General features: G+C 42.3%; 1 protein-coding gene across 1 annotated transcript in view; it reads right to left on the reverse strand.

Annotated features, from left to right (window-relative positions):
* The window catches only part of KCNK1 (potassium two pore domain channel subfamily K member 1), a 33,011-nt gene extending 19,404 nt beyond the window's left edge, over positions 1-13,607 (reverse strand). Inside the window, exon 1 of the mRNA XM_009947253.2 lies at positions 13,253-13,607. Coding sequence (XP_009945555.2) covers positions 13,253-13,607 — 355 coding nt within the window. The remainder of the gene's footprint in view (positions 1-13,252) is intronic.
* Between the last annotated feature and the right edge of the window lie 2,680 nt (positions 13,608-16,287).

Consider the following 16,287-nt stretch of genomic DNA (forward strand, 5'->3'; position numbering starts at 1 on the left):
TAGATACACTAGTCCTATTGCATCATTCACATGTTTAGGGCACCCTGCACAGCAAACACTAATTGTGGGAACCATATATTTGATTAGTTACACTGGAATTGGGATACCCAGGATAATCACAACTGTATGTCCCACCAATAAACAAAGAGGAAGGAAAATAAAAGAACAGCATTGTCATTGCACATGCTGTTTATCTTCATAAGAGGATGAAATGTAGATGGTTTTCCTTATCTAGAAATAAAGCGATGTATCATTTAGAAAGGCAAACTACAGATACAACACATTTAGCCAGCAATGTAAAGATACAGACAGAGCAACCTAAATGCTCGGTGGTTTTGAAACACTATATTGTCTGTTTAGATTAATGACAATTGATTTTAAAACAATGAACCTCTCTTTAGTTTGTTAGAGAAACGTCTCTTGGGGGGATATACGATGTGTCCAGAAATTCTTGCAACTATAGGATGATTTTCCTAGGGAAAAAATACATCATTGTAACCTCTTGGGAACATAATAAGAGAGCCCTGCATATATATAACAAAAGTAGGCAGCATTAAATCATAGGACAATTCACCAAAAATGCTCCAACTGTCCAATCACAATTGTAGACCCACCATGTCAAGACACATCAGTCAAACACCGTCAACACTGATCAATGAGTTTGAGTCCTATTTCCTTAAATCCCACTATGTTAAGGTAGCACGCATATCAGAAACACTTAGCAATCATCCAGGCTGAAGACGGAGTCATACTAAGGTTTCTCATGCTCAGTACCCTCCTGCCAGTGCTTGCATTTGCAAACCACGGCCAACGTGAAAAAGGCTAGATAGATCCAACCTGTGACTCTCTAAGGAAAGTGGGATGCTCTAAGTGGCAGGTCTCAGACCTCAATATAAAGGGAGGGGGAATGTAGAATGTTTGGCAATTCCAAAATAAAGACCTAGCATTGAAGAGCCTGGGCAGCAATGTGCAGATTTACAGTTAACACATCTTTTCAAGACAGGAATTTCTTGCAAGTGTCTGGCCCTATGAACACATCCAGTTTCTGGAAATTGTCAAGGATTGGAATTTGTAAGCCAGTTACAGTAACTGTGAGCTGTATTAACTGATGTTTAGCTCGTGTTCTACACATAGTACACCACTGAACAATTTCCTAGAAGGAAATTTCTGGAGTCTCCGCTGAAAAAAAGATACAGAAATGTGTATTGCACACTTTGATATGGCTTCTGTAAGTCCCTATTCAAGTAGCTGCAATTTCCTCTAATATTACTGAGCATAAAAACTATTACTAAAGAAAAAAATATATCCAATGCAAGAAAGTGCATGCTGAAGTGCATCCACAGCATGGGAAATCAGCTTACTGTATGGGAACACAGCCCAGGAGCAGAGAACTGCAAGACAGAATTCACAGGCTCCTATTCTCAACCATACTAATGGCTCTTACATGACCTTTCACGACTGCTTTTCCTCTTTGTCTTAGTTCACGCTTTTGCAAAATACATACGGAAATGTCACTCTAATCTCACAAGATGCAGACCATAATAAAAGTGCTCTAATCAGTAAAGCAGTTCCTGGTATGGGCATGCTTCAGGATCTACTGATAAAAGATGCCTCAGAAATGTGAAAGATTATTGCCATCTCCCTCACAGCATCTAGGGATGTGGTATAATGCAAGGCTAAAACCTGGAACTCAAACTTCTGTTCTGAGATGTTGAGAGTTTCTATCTTTTGCTTTGGTTGAGATTCATGGCTAATAATAACTTCTTGTGTAAATGACATTTTCCTCGAAGTAGCATACAAAATTCTGTCAGGTGGCAATTACCTCCAGAAAGCATGACTTGAATATTCAGCTGGCTTCACTTAGTACAAATAGCTGCAAAAGGTATAACTTAGTACAAAAGATATGGCTGAAAGATAAAGATTTATCTTTGCACTATAGATGAACGTAAATGCACAACTCAATGAACAAAGGCAGGAGTTTGCCCTTAGATTTACTTTTTTCTTATCAACATGAATTGTTGATTCACGCAATGTAACATCATGCAGCATTCACAGTTCTTTGTTTGCCCAACTGGAGTTACAGCAGTGGACCAGACGTCAGGTTGGGGACCTTACTTTCTCAACGGATGTGCAAATGCACATAGGTAAATTAAACAACTTCTTACCCTCACATAAGAGAGCTTAATTGCTAACTATTAACCATTCAAATGATTTACAGCATTTTGCTTTCATTTCTGGGCATCACTCTTACAGTTCACAGTATCTAGGACTTCCAAACAGTAACACAACTATATGTTTTTGAGCCTTAGTCATTTTTGCTATACTGCTGAATCAGTATTCCAATACTAAATAAAAATATAGCCATGAAAATATGTAACAAGACATGCTGCGAAGTGTTTAAAATTTAATTGCCCATTAGTAAGTCATACAGCCTAGAGCTTCCAAAAATCTACAAGACACGGAAGTTCTCTGGTTTGCTTTAAGGCTTTTCTCATTTCCTTTAGGCTGTAGGCTTCAAAGGGAAAGGTCTGTGCCATTCTTGTACAGTATACAGCTGGGTAAATAGCTACTTAAATAATATACAGAGTAGAGATTTCATGGCCTTCTCACATTAATCTTAAATATAACAAGAAATTTTTAGAGCTCTTTTCCCCTTTATGAAGTGAGATATACAGGATTGTACAATGAAGTTCCCAAGAGTTAAACATCCAAGCTACTTAATTTTTTAGCAGACCTCTGAACACATTGCTACTTTCTGAACACAAGGGTTTTTTTCACTACAGCTTTCTTAAAGCCATGTATAGTACAATGCCAGCCTATTGGGGAGGAAATTAAATCAGAATCTTTGTCTTGCCTTTGCGCTTGGTGACTCTGAAGTAACAAACCCCTTTTCAAATTATATTGTAAACAAAGGAGGATACCTATTCTAGCTTACCTCTGGACTTTGGCACTACTACTGCATGTTGCAATGTCTAAGCCTGCCAATCACATTTTAAAAGCTCAACCAAGCCAAATATGTGTTCATAGTGTGGCATGTAGGTTTAAAATAACAAAGAAGGTAAAAGACCCAAGTGTCACATATGAGACAATTCAGTACAGGCTTTAAAACAAAAACACATGTAAGCCCCATGCCAGTCAGCACTGCCATCATTTGAGGTCTTCTGAAGGATCACTTTGGCCTCTTAATGCTGAGAAATCTTCTCACATTTTGAAATAATTATAGTTTTGGTATGTATTTAACCCTCATGTGTAACAAAAAGGAAGAAGAACTTTCTAAAACAATAGTAAATGTTACAATCCTTGAGCTGGCTGTCTGGTTTTTCCTTGATGCAGGAGACCTTTTCATTGCTACTCTGTGTTTAGCTTAGCTTCAGGATACTCTTGTATCACCTTTAGGCACATTACTACAGAAAAAAAAAAAGATGTAAAAGCAGATGTGCACTTGTGACAGAATTCCCAGCAGGCTTTGAAGTTATATAATTCTCTGTAAGGCAGACTATTTTTCCTTCCTCAACAGACCACGTGTTCATACTTTTAGTGTCACTGTATATTTCTATATGAAAAACCTGGAACACAGCTTTTACCAACATTGCAGGAAACATGCTGAAGCAAATGTGTAACTTACCTGCTCTTTTAATGGCATATAGTCACTACACCTAAATGAAGCGCCTTTACTGTTAACACTGAATGCAGAATATTTAACCTCTAAACAAAATACTTTCAGTAAAGTTGGAAAAAGTATTCCTTTTACTGTCATTTCAGCATACTACAACTAGCAATATCATACAGCCGGTACCACAAAGAAACTATGTCCCAAAATCTAAGTGCTGCCTGAAATAAATTTTCCTTTGCAAAAGCCAGAATTCTGAAGGTAGATTCATCTATCATTAGAATTAAGCATTTGCTTATTAAAAAAAAAAAAAAAAAAAAAAAAAAAAAAGAGTAAAGAATGGTACAATGCATGCCTTAACGCTATCATTTCAATATCTAACTCCGGTTGGTTGGTCTCCCTCCTCCCCCCCTTAAACCAACTCCTGTTTCTACTCCTAGTAACCATTTGCGAAGTGGCTACTGTTAAAGAATGTAAGGTTATTTAGCTGATTTGATTTAAATAGTCTTTAAATAACTGAAAGACACAGAAGGAGGTACTCAGATACTACATGCAGGATGAAACTCAGAGGTACATTTTAACCTTTTCATTTTAGCTTCTGGAATTATTTTTAACATCTTCAGAAAATACATTCAGAGTATGGAACATGAAATGCACAAGGAGCAAAAGAGATGACAAAACGCTGTCTCATGGCACCAGTTCTCTCAAAAGCTGCATTTACAATGGTCTTAAATTATGCTTGAAAATATTCTGTATAGAAGTGCTGGTTACTCCAGAAGTTTTCACTTTGTAGTAGAGGACAGTAAAAAGATGCAAAAAGCCTATACTCCTGTTAGCATAACAACAGTCTGGACTCACAATTTTCAGGAGAAAGACTGAAAACTGTTGTTATAGTTTCTACTAGTAAATAGTATGCGACTGTCAGAGAGCACAGCCTTACTTTCTTGCACCCAAGTGGAGCAATACTCAGAAGACTACTGGGTTCGCTTGTTCTGCTGGCAAAACCTGTTTTCCAGCCCAACCTCCTCCTTCAGCTGCTGCCACAGAATACTCACCTAAGCGATCTTGCTTCTGCATCTGCATTCCCCCTGTTCCTCAAAGATGCCGTAATACCTTCCAAAGCTGCTTAAGTTACTGGCACAGAGTCAGTTTAGATACAGACGGTGGTAATACCTAGGAAGCATCAGTTAGTACATGTTTGGGGTCTGGTGACAGCTGGTGTACCACTTCGATTCATCTGCGCTTTTCCTGCAATGAAGTTTTCGTACTCCGTTTTCAGAGATGAATGTTTATCTCTTTCTTTCCAGGGGAGAGAAAATCCATATGTTCTTGCAAAAGCCACTCCAATATTTTTCTGAAGCACAGACACATGGAAAGCTTTTCTCCATTCATTCCTTTCAGTCCTGGTCTTAACCAGGACCACATCACTGTCTTGTCCTCATAAGAGACAATCTGTTTAAGGTTTCAGCTAGGTTCTTAAGTGAAAAAGCAAACTGACACATTTCTCCTGGGGTCTTCTGGGTCACTATCAGTAACTACTTTAGGACTTCAGTTGAATTTTGTACAGATATCGTAAGTTTCAAGCAGCTGAGGGCAGATCCAGAGAGACAGAAATTTAGGTAGCTAATTCCCAAGAAACTTTATATTGCTATTCTTTAATCCTGAAGGCATCAAAACTCTCACAGGTATCCTATTTTTTCTCAAATTGCTAAAATTCCACTTCTGCACATGCCAAGAAATATCCTGGTCTTCATATGGTTTAGCAGCTTGTGGCCTACTTTATAATTAATGTGGAGCAGCAGATAAAGTAGACATTTCTCCATAGATTATGATGTTCTTCTGTCCAAAAAACCCATGGGTTACTAAAATGATCATGCAGTGGGCCAAAGTGAAATAAAGAAAGAACAAAAACCAGCCAACAAATAAACGGAAACAGGAGAAACTATGGATTTGAAAGGTGACTTATTTTAAATTACATTCACATAAAACTGAAAATCCTACTCAGCAATGGTCAGGAACTGCAGGATTTGATTGTTCAGGTTTAGAAGCTCTGCTCTGAAAGTTTGCATAACTTTTAGCTTAGGATTTGATCTGGAGATGTCAGTAGAATGCTAATAAAAATTCCAGCTTTGCAAAAGGATTACAAATAGAAACTTAATAATGAAAGGCAATTTTTTGGGAGATTACCCTCTTCCTTTCAATAAAGATATAAGTATCACAGAACAAAATAAAGCCAAAGAAAGTAATAATTAGAAATAATAACAGAGCAACAGGAGGCCATGTATTCCATCTATGACAAACAGCAAGTAATTTTAACATAGCTAAATTTGGAAAAGAAACCAGAGAAACAGCAAAGGTAACATTTACAAAAAACTAGTCAATTAATAAGCCCAGAGCAAAACATCAGTAACTCAGTCCTGATCCCAGTTATGCTCCGTGTATCTTACTGAGTTCAATGGACTTGTTTTGTGATTTTCTTTATTTTAGTAGAGGAGGAATGTCCCTACCTAACACAGAAGGACTACAGAAGAGCAGTTGCAGTCCTTCACCTGTGGAAAGCTGCTGGGCTGGCTCCTCATCACTGGGAATTTAGCAAGGCAGGTGGAACAGTGAGGACAGAGCTTGTATGAGACACTCCATCCATCAGGAGCCAGCACTGCTCCAAACAACAATACAGTCATGCTACTCCACGGCTTCTCCAATTTCTGCCAGGAGATAGTTTTTCCTACTCATTGGCCTGTAAAGCACAAACATTGGATTAGGGCTACTCTCGCCACCCTTTGTTTCAGAAATCACAAGCAGGAGTTTGGCACAGCCGATTGCTCTACTCACGTAAGAAACCAGGAACTGCCACCCTGCCTGGAACACCGGACAGGACAGACCCGGATTTCCCCTCCGCTACTGCTTACTTCAGTAGAGAAAACAAGAACTTTGTCTCTTTGTCCTGGACACACAAGATAATGTGACCGGTCTGTCAGCTGGAACTGTCATCCCTGGTAACTAAAGTGGCTTGTGTCCTGAAGCACAGAGCCTAATATCCTTCCCAAAAAGTTTATTATCATTAATTTTGACAAATACAGGTATTTTGGAGATATTCATACAAGAGATTTCTGGCTTATGTTTTTTTTTTGTGGGTTCACTTGTTTTTTTTGTGTTCTTTGGGGGTTTTTTTTGGTTTTTTTTTTTTAAACTTTATGTCCCTTCTTCTCCGGCTTTAAGTGTGATTTTTTTTTTTTTATTTCATTGAATGTTCCCATGTTTTTGTGTTGTAAGACAGGGAGACAAGAAGTGTCCAATTTACTTTCTCAGTGTTCGTCTATACATATTCATCTTACCTCCTCTTATAGCTTCCCTAGATGGTAGTCTTTTTATCTCCTCTTCCTAAGGACAGATAGAAAACCTTATTTCAAATCCTTGTCCTGAGAATGGCATTAAGCAGAACTCCGTTGAAACCTCCCACGTCCCAGAAGACAGCATCTTAACCCTGGGGCCAGACTAGAATATGACAGCAGCAAGTCTGGAGCTGCTCTACAGCGTACAAAACACAGGGATTTTCCCCGAGAGGAAAGCAGACACACAGGCAGACAGAATGACTCTTTCACTTTGTGTTTATACTACTTAATTTGAGAGGTGGGACTCCTGATTCAGGGACAGTCTACTGATCTATCTGGAAGAGGACAGCCTCGGGGACAGTAGCTACGACTACCCTGTCCCAGAACACCCTGTAGCATTCAACCACTCTGCTGGGGCACAGTTTCAAATCCCTCCAGGCAAAGGAGGGAAAAGAATGTGGTTTCTCACATCCTAAGTCAGTGCCCAAAGAGTTGGCCTATTGAATGCAATCCTTCTCCTCTGGCATCTTTCTCAACCTACTTAATTTCCTTTGCTTTTCTTAGAAGCACTCCAGTATAAAAACCACTCTGTTGCAGAGCACAGCACAATCTCGCTTTGTCTGCTAGATCATCCCCACCAAATTACCTCTTCCTGAAGGTGTCATTGCTAAGTAACAGACAACTCTTAAAAGAGAAACAAAGTTCCTTCACAAAGTTTGGCGTCCCCACCCTGGTGAACAGCTGCAATTTATCACACCTATTTAAATGATCTGAGTCCTACAGTCTGAGCAGTAGCAAACTCCAGTTCTGCTGGCATCAGAGGTGACTAATAGTGAGTCTGATCTGAGTTTAAACCATCACAAAGTTTGTATGTTTTCATACAAGAGGCAAAAGAGAATCTTATGATGGGTCTCTAGACATACATTTGGTATGAATTATGAAATGTATTTATTCAGTGTATATTAACGAGCTAATATAGGCATCCTCAGGGACACAGGCCACATATTCTGAGGCCAGCAAAATAAAACATGCATTTTACATTAAATTCAAGTACGAGACCAAAAAAAAAAAAAAATCTGCTTTCCCTAAAGCCTCTGTGAAGCATCTTTTTTCTAATTAAGTTAAATTCACATTCTTCTATAAGGTATGAAAGACCCAAGTAGCTTCTTCCACTTGAGGACTCTATTGTAAGACCACAGGAATCTTACAGCAAAGCGTTACAAAGACACTTTCACCACGTGCTCCAATTTTCCATGGATTTGTTAAGATCTGTACTGCACACTAAATATGCACTAGATGCGGTGTGTGTTCCCCAAGGGGGAAGAAAAGCAAGAAAGACCACTCTTGACAGAAGAATGGGGAGAAAATGATGGAGACTGACAGGTTTCTCTCTCCCTGGTCTCTTCATACAGACTGCACCTTCTTTTGCTGTACCTCCACTGACTCCAGCACAGTCCCCCAGCCTGTTACCTTACATAAATAAAGGCATAGTTTAGTTTCTCTTGCCAATCGTCAGTAGCAATGCTTATGAGAATCAGACCTAACAGAGAAGACCCTTACAAATCAGATGATATATGCATTAATATTAACTCCTCATATCGCTCGCCAGTAAGACTCACATAAGCTATTTAACTTGAATGCAAAACTTTTCCTGAAAGTCGTGTTGTTTCTTTACTACTCCTTCAACGAGCAGTTTCAACGTAACAGCCACTGTCAGCATTTAGCTACAACTACCGCACAGATGTTCCTTACTCTCTTCAGAATATAGCAAGTGGAAACCTGAATTCAGTACATTACAGGCCATGGGTGCCATTCCTTGCACAACGTTGAAACCAGTACAGGCTAACTTCTGGAGAAGGTGCTAACATGCACTAACCACCTTGCAGACAACCACATCACTGGCTTCAGAAGTGGTTGAATATTAACAGCCCTCTCCCCCTTTCTCTCACTGTTTTGACTCCTGTGGCTCAGATGAGAGTCCAGCCTGACCTTAACCAAAGAATGAAAAACGTGCATTGTCATCATAGAACATGCAACTTCTCCCCACCCTTCCTCTGCAAATCCCTAGATCAGGACAAGGCTATCCCAGCTTCTTTGTAATGTGTATCTTGCCAATTCTGTCACAACAGAGAAGGACCTAAAGAAGCTCTTTCTCAGCATCCCTCTGGTATCCAAAAGTTAAATGAAATCCACTGCCATGTTTGTGATGGAGGCAAAAATACTCAAAGCTGGACGGTCAGAATAAGACTTATGGTCCTTTTGAATAAAATGCCATGGGATATCCTTACACTGAGAAAACTCTTTCCAAAAACAAACATGAAGAATTACAGGCCCTAAGCTCCTAAATTGGCATCTCCTTTCCTTCCCTATCTGTTTTCCTTCAACAGAAGCCACTTTACTCTTCCTATCTTGCAACACGACCAATATAAATTTCTTTTTTTTTACTCCACTGTGCTTACAATTCATGTAGTGCAGTATTCCATACTTAAAGCCTAACAGCATGCCAAGAACAGTGAAAACACACTACCTGAGAGAGCGAGAGCAAAAAAATTACTTCATTGTTATTGTTAGAAATAAAACACATATTTGTACAGATGCTCCCACAACAAAGCCAACCAGAAACAACTGCTTCAGCAACACCATTCATGACATCTAGCACCAAGACAAGTGATGACCATAGATGTGCACAAGGTCATAATTACAGAGAGTTTCCAAGACAGATGCTATTTAAATGCAGACAATTGTATTTTCGTAGTGTTTATGTTGTCAATGATTAATGACAAAATTGCTTCCTCTTGCACACTGCTCATATGGCAGTCTGCATGACTGCTTAAGTTGCACAGGGAGGAATAAAGTTGTCAGAAGAGAAACCTGCTACCAGTCACTGCTATAATCTGCTGAAGCCTCACCCCCAGTCCATTTCACTGCCCTTTGTTTGCCCGTCCTTCAGGCAGCTTGTGACAGTCCTGTGACAGTCCATGTGTGCAGCAATATAAATTGCTTTCAATTAACAATTTGCCTTACTGTGTGTATTTTGCAAACTCCCTCCATTTAAGATTTTTTCCAAATTCTTAACTGGCTTTACCATTTTCTTCAAGAATTTTCTCTAGTGAGTAAGAAGGCAAAAAATATCATAAGGATGGGAAGGAACAAGAAGTGGAGTTGGGGATGCTAAAATTAAACACTCTCCCTACATGCTTTATATAGAAAACTAAAAGGCTGTGAAATAAGCCTTGTCCTCTGTACAAGGGGTAGGTGTGCATTTATTTACATGATGAATGACACAGTCAGCTGAACATTAAGGAACATCCCAGTGCTCCCTGCTATTTCACTTATGCACAGAAGCAACCCCTAGTTGGTACCATCGGTACCAGGATTATCTTTTCTGCATTTGTCCTTACCATACCCAGCAAAGAGAGGGCATTTCAGGTGTACAGTTTGTAATATTACAGCAGTTTGAATCCTCAAACAGTTCCGAACAGCTGTTTGAGAAGACCAGGCAGGGAACTGCTTGAAAGAGTCCAGCGCAGAGCCACAAAGATGATTAAGGGGGTGGAACATCTCCCTCATGATGAAAGGCTGATGGAGCTGGGTCTCTTTAGCTTGGAGAAGAGGAGGCTGAGGGTGACCTCATCAATGTCTATAAATACATAAAGGGCGAGTGCCAGGAGGATGGAGCCGGGCTCTTCTCAGTGATGGCCAATGATAGGGGCAACGGGTTCAAGCTGGAGCACAGGAGGTTCCACATGAACATAAGGAAAAATTTTTTCACTGTGAGGGTGACAGAGCCCTGGAACAGGCTGCCCAGAGAGGTTGTGGAGTCTCGTTCTCTGGAGACATTCAAAACCCGCCTGGATGTGCTGTGTGACCTACTCTAGGTGGCCCTGCTCTGGCAGGGGGGTTGGACTAGATGATATTTCGAGGTCCCTTCCAACCTCTAACGTTCTGTGATTCTGCTTCTTGCTTGTCTTTAATTTTAATGATCATTTCAAAAGACTTGAAATATTTCTTGCACAGGTGCACAGTAAATTGGGGGTGGGGTGGGTAAGGAAATGCACCTCATCAGAAATTTGTGCAGTCTGGGAAGAATTTGAGCAAGTGTAGGATACTATATTGGTCTGGATTTATACTTGTCTACTTCTACAAGTTCTAATTTATATTAAATAGGAAGTAAAGCTAAAAGCCACTGCATAAAACAAGAAACAGATGGATTTTGTTAAAAGAGGTGCAAAGGGCTATTGAACATAGAAGGAAGTACCACCATTTGATGCCTGGTCTATTACATCAATGATGACTAGATGAACTTCAGTTTCTGAAATTCGCAGAAATAATGATAATGCATGCATTTCTAAGCATATGCCATTTAAGTGGAATTTTCTAAACGGTTTTCCATTTGGACAATGGTACCTTGTGTTTTCAACACTTTCCTTGTAGAGCTTCCCTAACCAAATAAGCTAAACATGCAGGGCCAGGTTATGCCTCACCCTTAAGCAGATGTGCAGTGGGAAAGAGGTACCTCTGCCTAAATTGTACTACCGAGTCCAAACATCCCGTAGCTGTGTCTTAGCATTACCAACTCAGTCCCAACCCCACTGTCCTGATTGTGAACATTTTTTGATTGATTCATATCTGAAATCAATATTGCCAGATTTAAAAATTACAAACCAGAGGGACTGTGGATTAATTTTTGTATGATAAAAAAAAAAAAAAAAAAAAAGAGAGAAGTGACATACACTACACTGTTTAGGAACACAGAGAAAAGCAGGACCCTTTTTTTTTTATACCCTTTATTTTGAAATGGTGGGTTATTTTATAGAAAAAATAAGTTTAATTCAAAAATAGCTCTTGGACAAAATAATTTACCTTTTATAGTACCAGACAGTGTAATTGATTAGGAACGGAAACAGACATCATAAGGTCAATTCAGCACCTTAAGTTTAAAGTGCTTTATGGTTTTACTGAAAGAAAAAAAAAAAAATTCAGTGTTGAAGTATTATCACAATTCCATGCCTTTCTTGCCAATAGTATTACTATACATTGAATACTTAGAAGTTTATTCACTGAAAGCATTTAATTGTCACAAGCCTGTCACTTTCTCTCTTTTTACAAACTCTAACTATAGTTACTAAGATCAGGAGATGAAGGAGGGGGATCCACGTAACCCTACTGTATCTTTTTAAAAAGCCAACCTCTTTATAACAAGCGGACAACCTGATCTGTATACTCAATGACAACTATTTTTAGGACAATCATTGCCTGTTTGAAATCAGTCAGGAAGCAGCAAAATAAGATCAAGTAAGTAAATTATTAAATGGCATTATTGATATCAGCTGATTATATTTCCCATAATAGAAAGAGTGCTCACTTGGGGACAGAGAAAAACAAACAAACAAACAAACAAACCACTGCATCTTTTATAGCAGTATCAATGTACTGCCAAGACTCAAAGCCCTTTGGCTGGACTAATTTTAGGGTGATTCTTTTAAAGCTTATCTTATTCGAGAAGGCTTTGTTGTTGATTTCAGTGAGGCACATTCAAATCACCACAGCCCAGCTTCCCAGCAGAAATGCCTGCACTCATCCTTTACGAGGAAGCTGTCCGCTACAACCTTATGTGAAAGGCGACTGCTGTAAAAATACATGCTTATAAAAACTATGGCCAAAGGAATGCGTCCTCGAACTTTTCAAAATACCAATGAAGACTTCTATTTGAAAGCAAATAAGCATTATCTTTTAGTCTTTTACAAGCAAATATTAAACGGAGATTGATGGTAAAATATGAAACAAATTTAACTTCATTATTACACCCAGGTCAGCAGTTCCACACTCCACACTCCACCCACCACACCCCCAAATCAAACTGGAAGAAATGCAAAGCAGACCAAGAGCTTAAGGCATGTAAAGCATTTATGAGTTCAAGGAAAGAGATGGGCACCTGGCCGGATTTTCGAAAGCAACAAAATTTTCAAGGCGGCAGGAGGGGGGGTTGGGGGGAAGAGTTGGCGATCTGTTTCTTCGCGCTAAATAGAGTGGGTTTAAGACATGGGTGACGCATCCTCCGTAAAATATTCCTCTCGCACAAGAGAGTTTGGGAAGGAACGATTACTCCAACCGCCCCCCTCACGCCCAGGGCCGCGGTGATAGTGCGAGGCCGCCGGCCCGGCACCATCCCCTCGGCCCTGGGCGTGAGGGGGGCGGCGGGCCCCGGCCCTGTCCCCACGCTTTGGGGGAAGGCGGCCCTGAGGGGGTGGGGGGTGGTCCAGGCCTCCCCGGAAGGCCTCCGGCGCCGTGTAGCCCTCCGTCCCCTTACCCGTAGTGGAGAGGACGGTGCTGGCGAAGAAGAGGGAGGAGGTGAAGTCCCAGTTCCAGTTCCCCGAGGCGTTGCTGAGCACTGAGACGCCGTAGTTGCTGGCCTCCAGCACCCGCATCAGGAATTGCTCCAACTGCTGCTCCGAGAGGCAGGCGTGCTCCTCCAGGAAACGCTGCTTCAGCTTGCCCAGCTCCTGGCGCAGCAGGTCCTCGTAGGGCAGCTCCACCGAGGAGAAAACCACGGCGCCGAACACCAGGTACAGCAGGTAACCCAGCACCAGCAAGGCGAAGCACCAAGCGGAGCGGTGCTGCTCCACCAGCCGCACGCAGGAACTACCCGCCAGCGACTGCAGCATCTTCCCGAGCCGGGGCCGCCTGCGCCCCAGGCCGGGCCGGGCCGCGCCGCCGAGGGGTTGGGGGGCGGGAAAGCGCGGCCGGTGCGGCCGCCGCCTGCCCTCGCTGTGGCCGCTGACTTTGAAGGCGCGGAGCGGCGCTGATGTGGCGCTCACGTGGCCGCGCGGCGCAGGTACCGCGGCTGAGGGGCGGCCTGCTGCCACCAACCGCCCGCCCGGCCCGGCCCGGCCCCGCCGCCTCGCCCACCTCACGCCTCTGCCGCCGGTTAAAACGGCGGGTTCTCTCTTTCTGTTTCCCTTTTGCTGTTTCTCGTCACCGAGTGGGAGGGCGAGGGGCCCCAGGGAAGCCGACTGGGAGGCCCCCCCAACTCCTCCCCTCTGCGGCGGGGTGCCGTGCGGACGGGCACCGCGCGGAGATTTCTTCCCCTTCACAGAATCACAGAACGGTCGGGGTTGGAAGGGACCCCTGGAGATCATCTAGTCCAACCCCCCTGCCAGAGCAGGATCACCTACAGCAGATCGCACAGGACTGCAGCCAGGCGGGTTTTGAATATCTCCAGGAAAGGAGGCTGCACAGCCTCTCTGGGCAGCCTGTTCCAGGGCTCTGCCACCCTCAGGGTAAAGAAGTTTTTCCTCACGTTCAGGCAGAACTTCCTGTGCTCCCGTTTGTGCCTGTTTTCCCTTTTCACACCAAAATGTCTAGAGATGTCCTTGCCTCGCTGCTCCACCCCACCCCCCACCCACCCCCCCCGCCCAGTGAGAAACCCCCAAAACAGCAATTCCTTCCACTAGTTTGGGTTTTGTTTTGGTTTACTTTCACATTTCTAAAGGTGCTGGGCAAAGCGGCAGTCGGTAATGCCAGAGGTGCAGGAGTGCAAAGCAGGAAGGTGAATTTCGGTTCGGGGATGTGATGCGTTCAAGGAGGAACCCTGATGGCAGGCATTAATGTCCTCCCTCGGGTCCACTGGGACATGACTTCAAAATGGGGCCTGTTTGAACCAGGTGACCTCAAGAAATCCCATCCAAGCTAAATGAGGCTTTGGTCCTGTGCTGTGCTCCTGGAGGTACTTGCTGTTTAATGGTATGAAGTGCCCAGCTAGTGTTCAGAGCAGCGTCCACAATGAGTACAAACGCGCTGTCCAGCCAGCCCTGTGTGGTCTGAACCAGTCACCTTCCCAAGTTTCACTTCAAACGGTTCTTTCTTCATCCGTCTCAAACTCTGGCCAGCAATCACACAGTTAACCTTCAAAGAAGTTCCTCACATTGTGAAAAGGAGCAGTGAAAACTATAGCTTCCCAAAGTGTCCTTTAAAGCTACTAAAGGCAGCTTCTGGTAGAGGAGAGAGAGGAGACTCCCTGGTCACATTCTGCGGGGCTCTGCCACCTCCTTTTCAGGTCTCAGCTGGTGGCAACTTGTACAGTCATAGAGAAAAAGTAGGAGCTTGTAGATTAGAAACTTAGTGGGGCTGAGCCAGTGAGTTCGGACAGAGTAAATCAAGTCCAGCAACCTATTTTAAGCTGTAAGGTACCCTTCAAAGCTGTAAGGACTAACATGAGGAAAAAGTAGAAAAATGAAAGGCACGAAACAATTTTTCATGCTAGAAACTTAAAACGATGCGTCACATTTCCTTTTATACAACAGCTACACTAGGCTGTGGGACGAATCTGGCCTGGCAGAACGGCTCATCCAGTTCTGGCCCATTCCCCACTGCCAGCTACAGCTGAGTTGTTCCTGGGGTTTAACTGCCCCCCTCTTGTTTCCTGATCAAAATGTAAATGTGTTCATGCATGCAAAATGCAGCTGCTTGAATGCCTGGTCAAACAGTGCACCTGGGGGACGTGGTAGGTACATATGAGTCAGGCCGAGCAAGCAGGCTGTTGATGCCATCCCAGGAGTGCACACGCGTTCAGGCCTACGAATGTGCGTCTGTCATGTGCATGTGTGTGCACTTCACGTACATCTGATCATACAACTGGGGAGGGGCCACCTGGGCACTTGGGTGTTTTGGTAGGAAGAGAAACTTTTCCTGCCCGAACTGAACTCCTAAAATGTTGCAAGGTAAAAGATTCCAGAGTGCCTTCTTCATACGTATAAATTGTAGCACCGAACAGGGCTACAGCACAATTAAATTAGGGGAGGGGATTGAAATGAGCAACTGAAGAAAATCAGTGCAGTATATCCGGAAGTTAATTGATAGAAGGACAGGCAAAGGCAGAATTGTCATGTCCCTACGCCGCCACTTCAGCACCTTTCATGAGTATCAATGTATCTTTAAAATGTATTATTTTGCTGTAAACCAGTGATGTGTAGGAAAAAGGTGATCTAAATCAATAGCAATGGCAATTAGTAATGGATACTGTCTGAAAGAATGTAATGCAGACAAGCTTTTGAAGGGGGTATTCCAAACAAATGTTTTATTGCATTACACTAAGACAGCATATATTTAAGCATCGTTACAGAAAAAGAGGTCAAGGAACCTCATTGACCAATTTGGTATGCTTGGCTAACTCCATCCAATTACTTAATCATTTGTCCCCTCAAATTCCAAATGACTGAGTACCTCCATCTATAATAGAAAAGCCATTTAATATATATATATATGGCAGACTGGGCTCCATTTTGATCAAATGTGCTCGGTTTGCCAGATACAGTAGGTTTCGTAATACAAGCTAATTTATGGCAA

This window comes from Leptosomus discolor, chromosome 2 (genome assembly GCF_034619465.1).
Source record: "Leptosomus discolor isolate bLepDis1 chromosome 2, bLepDis1.hap2, whole genome shotgun sequence".
Taxonomy (NCBI): domain Eukaryota; kingdom Metazoa; phylum Chordata; class Aves; order Leptosomiformes; family Leptosomidae; genus Leptosomus; species Leptosomus discolor.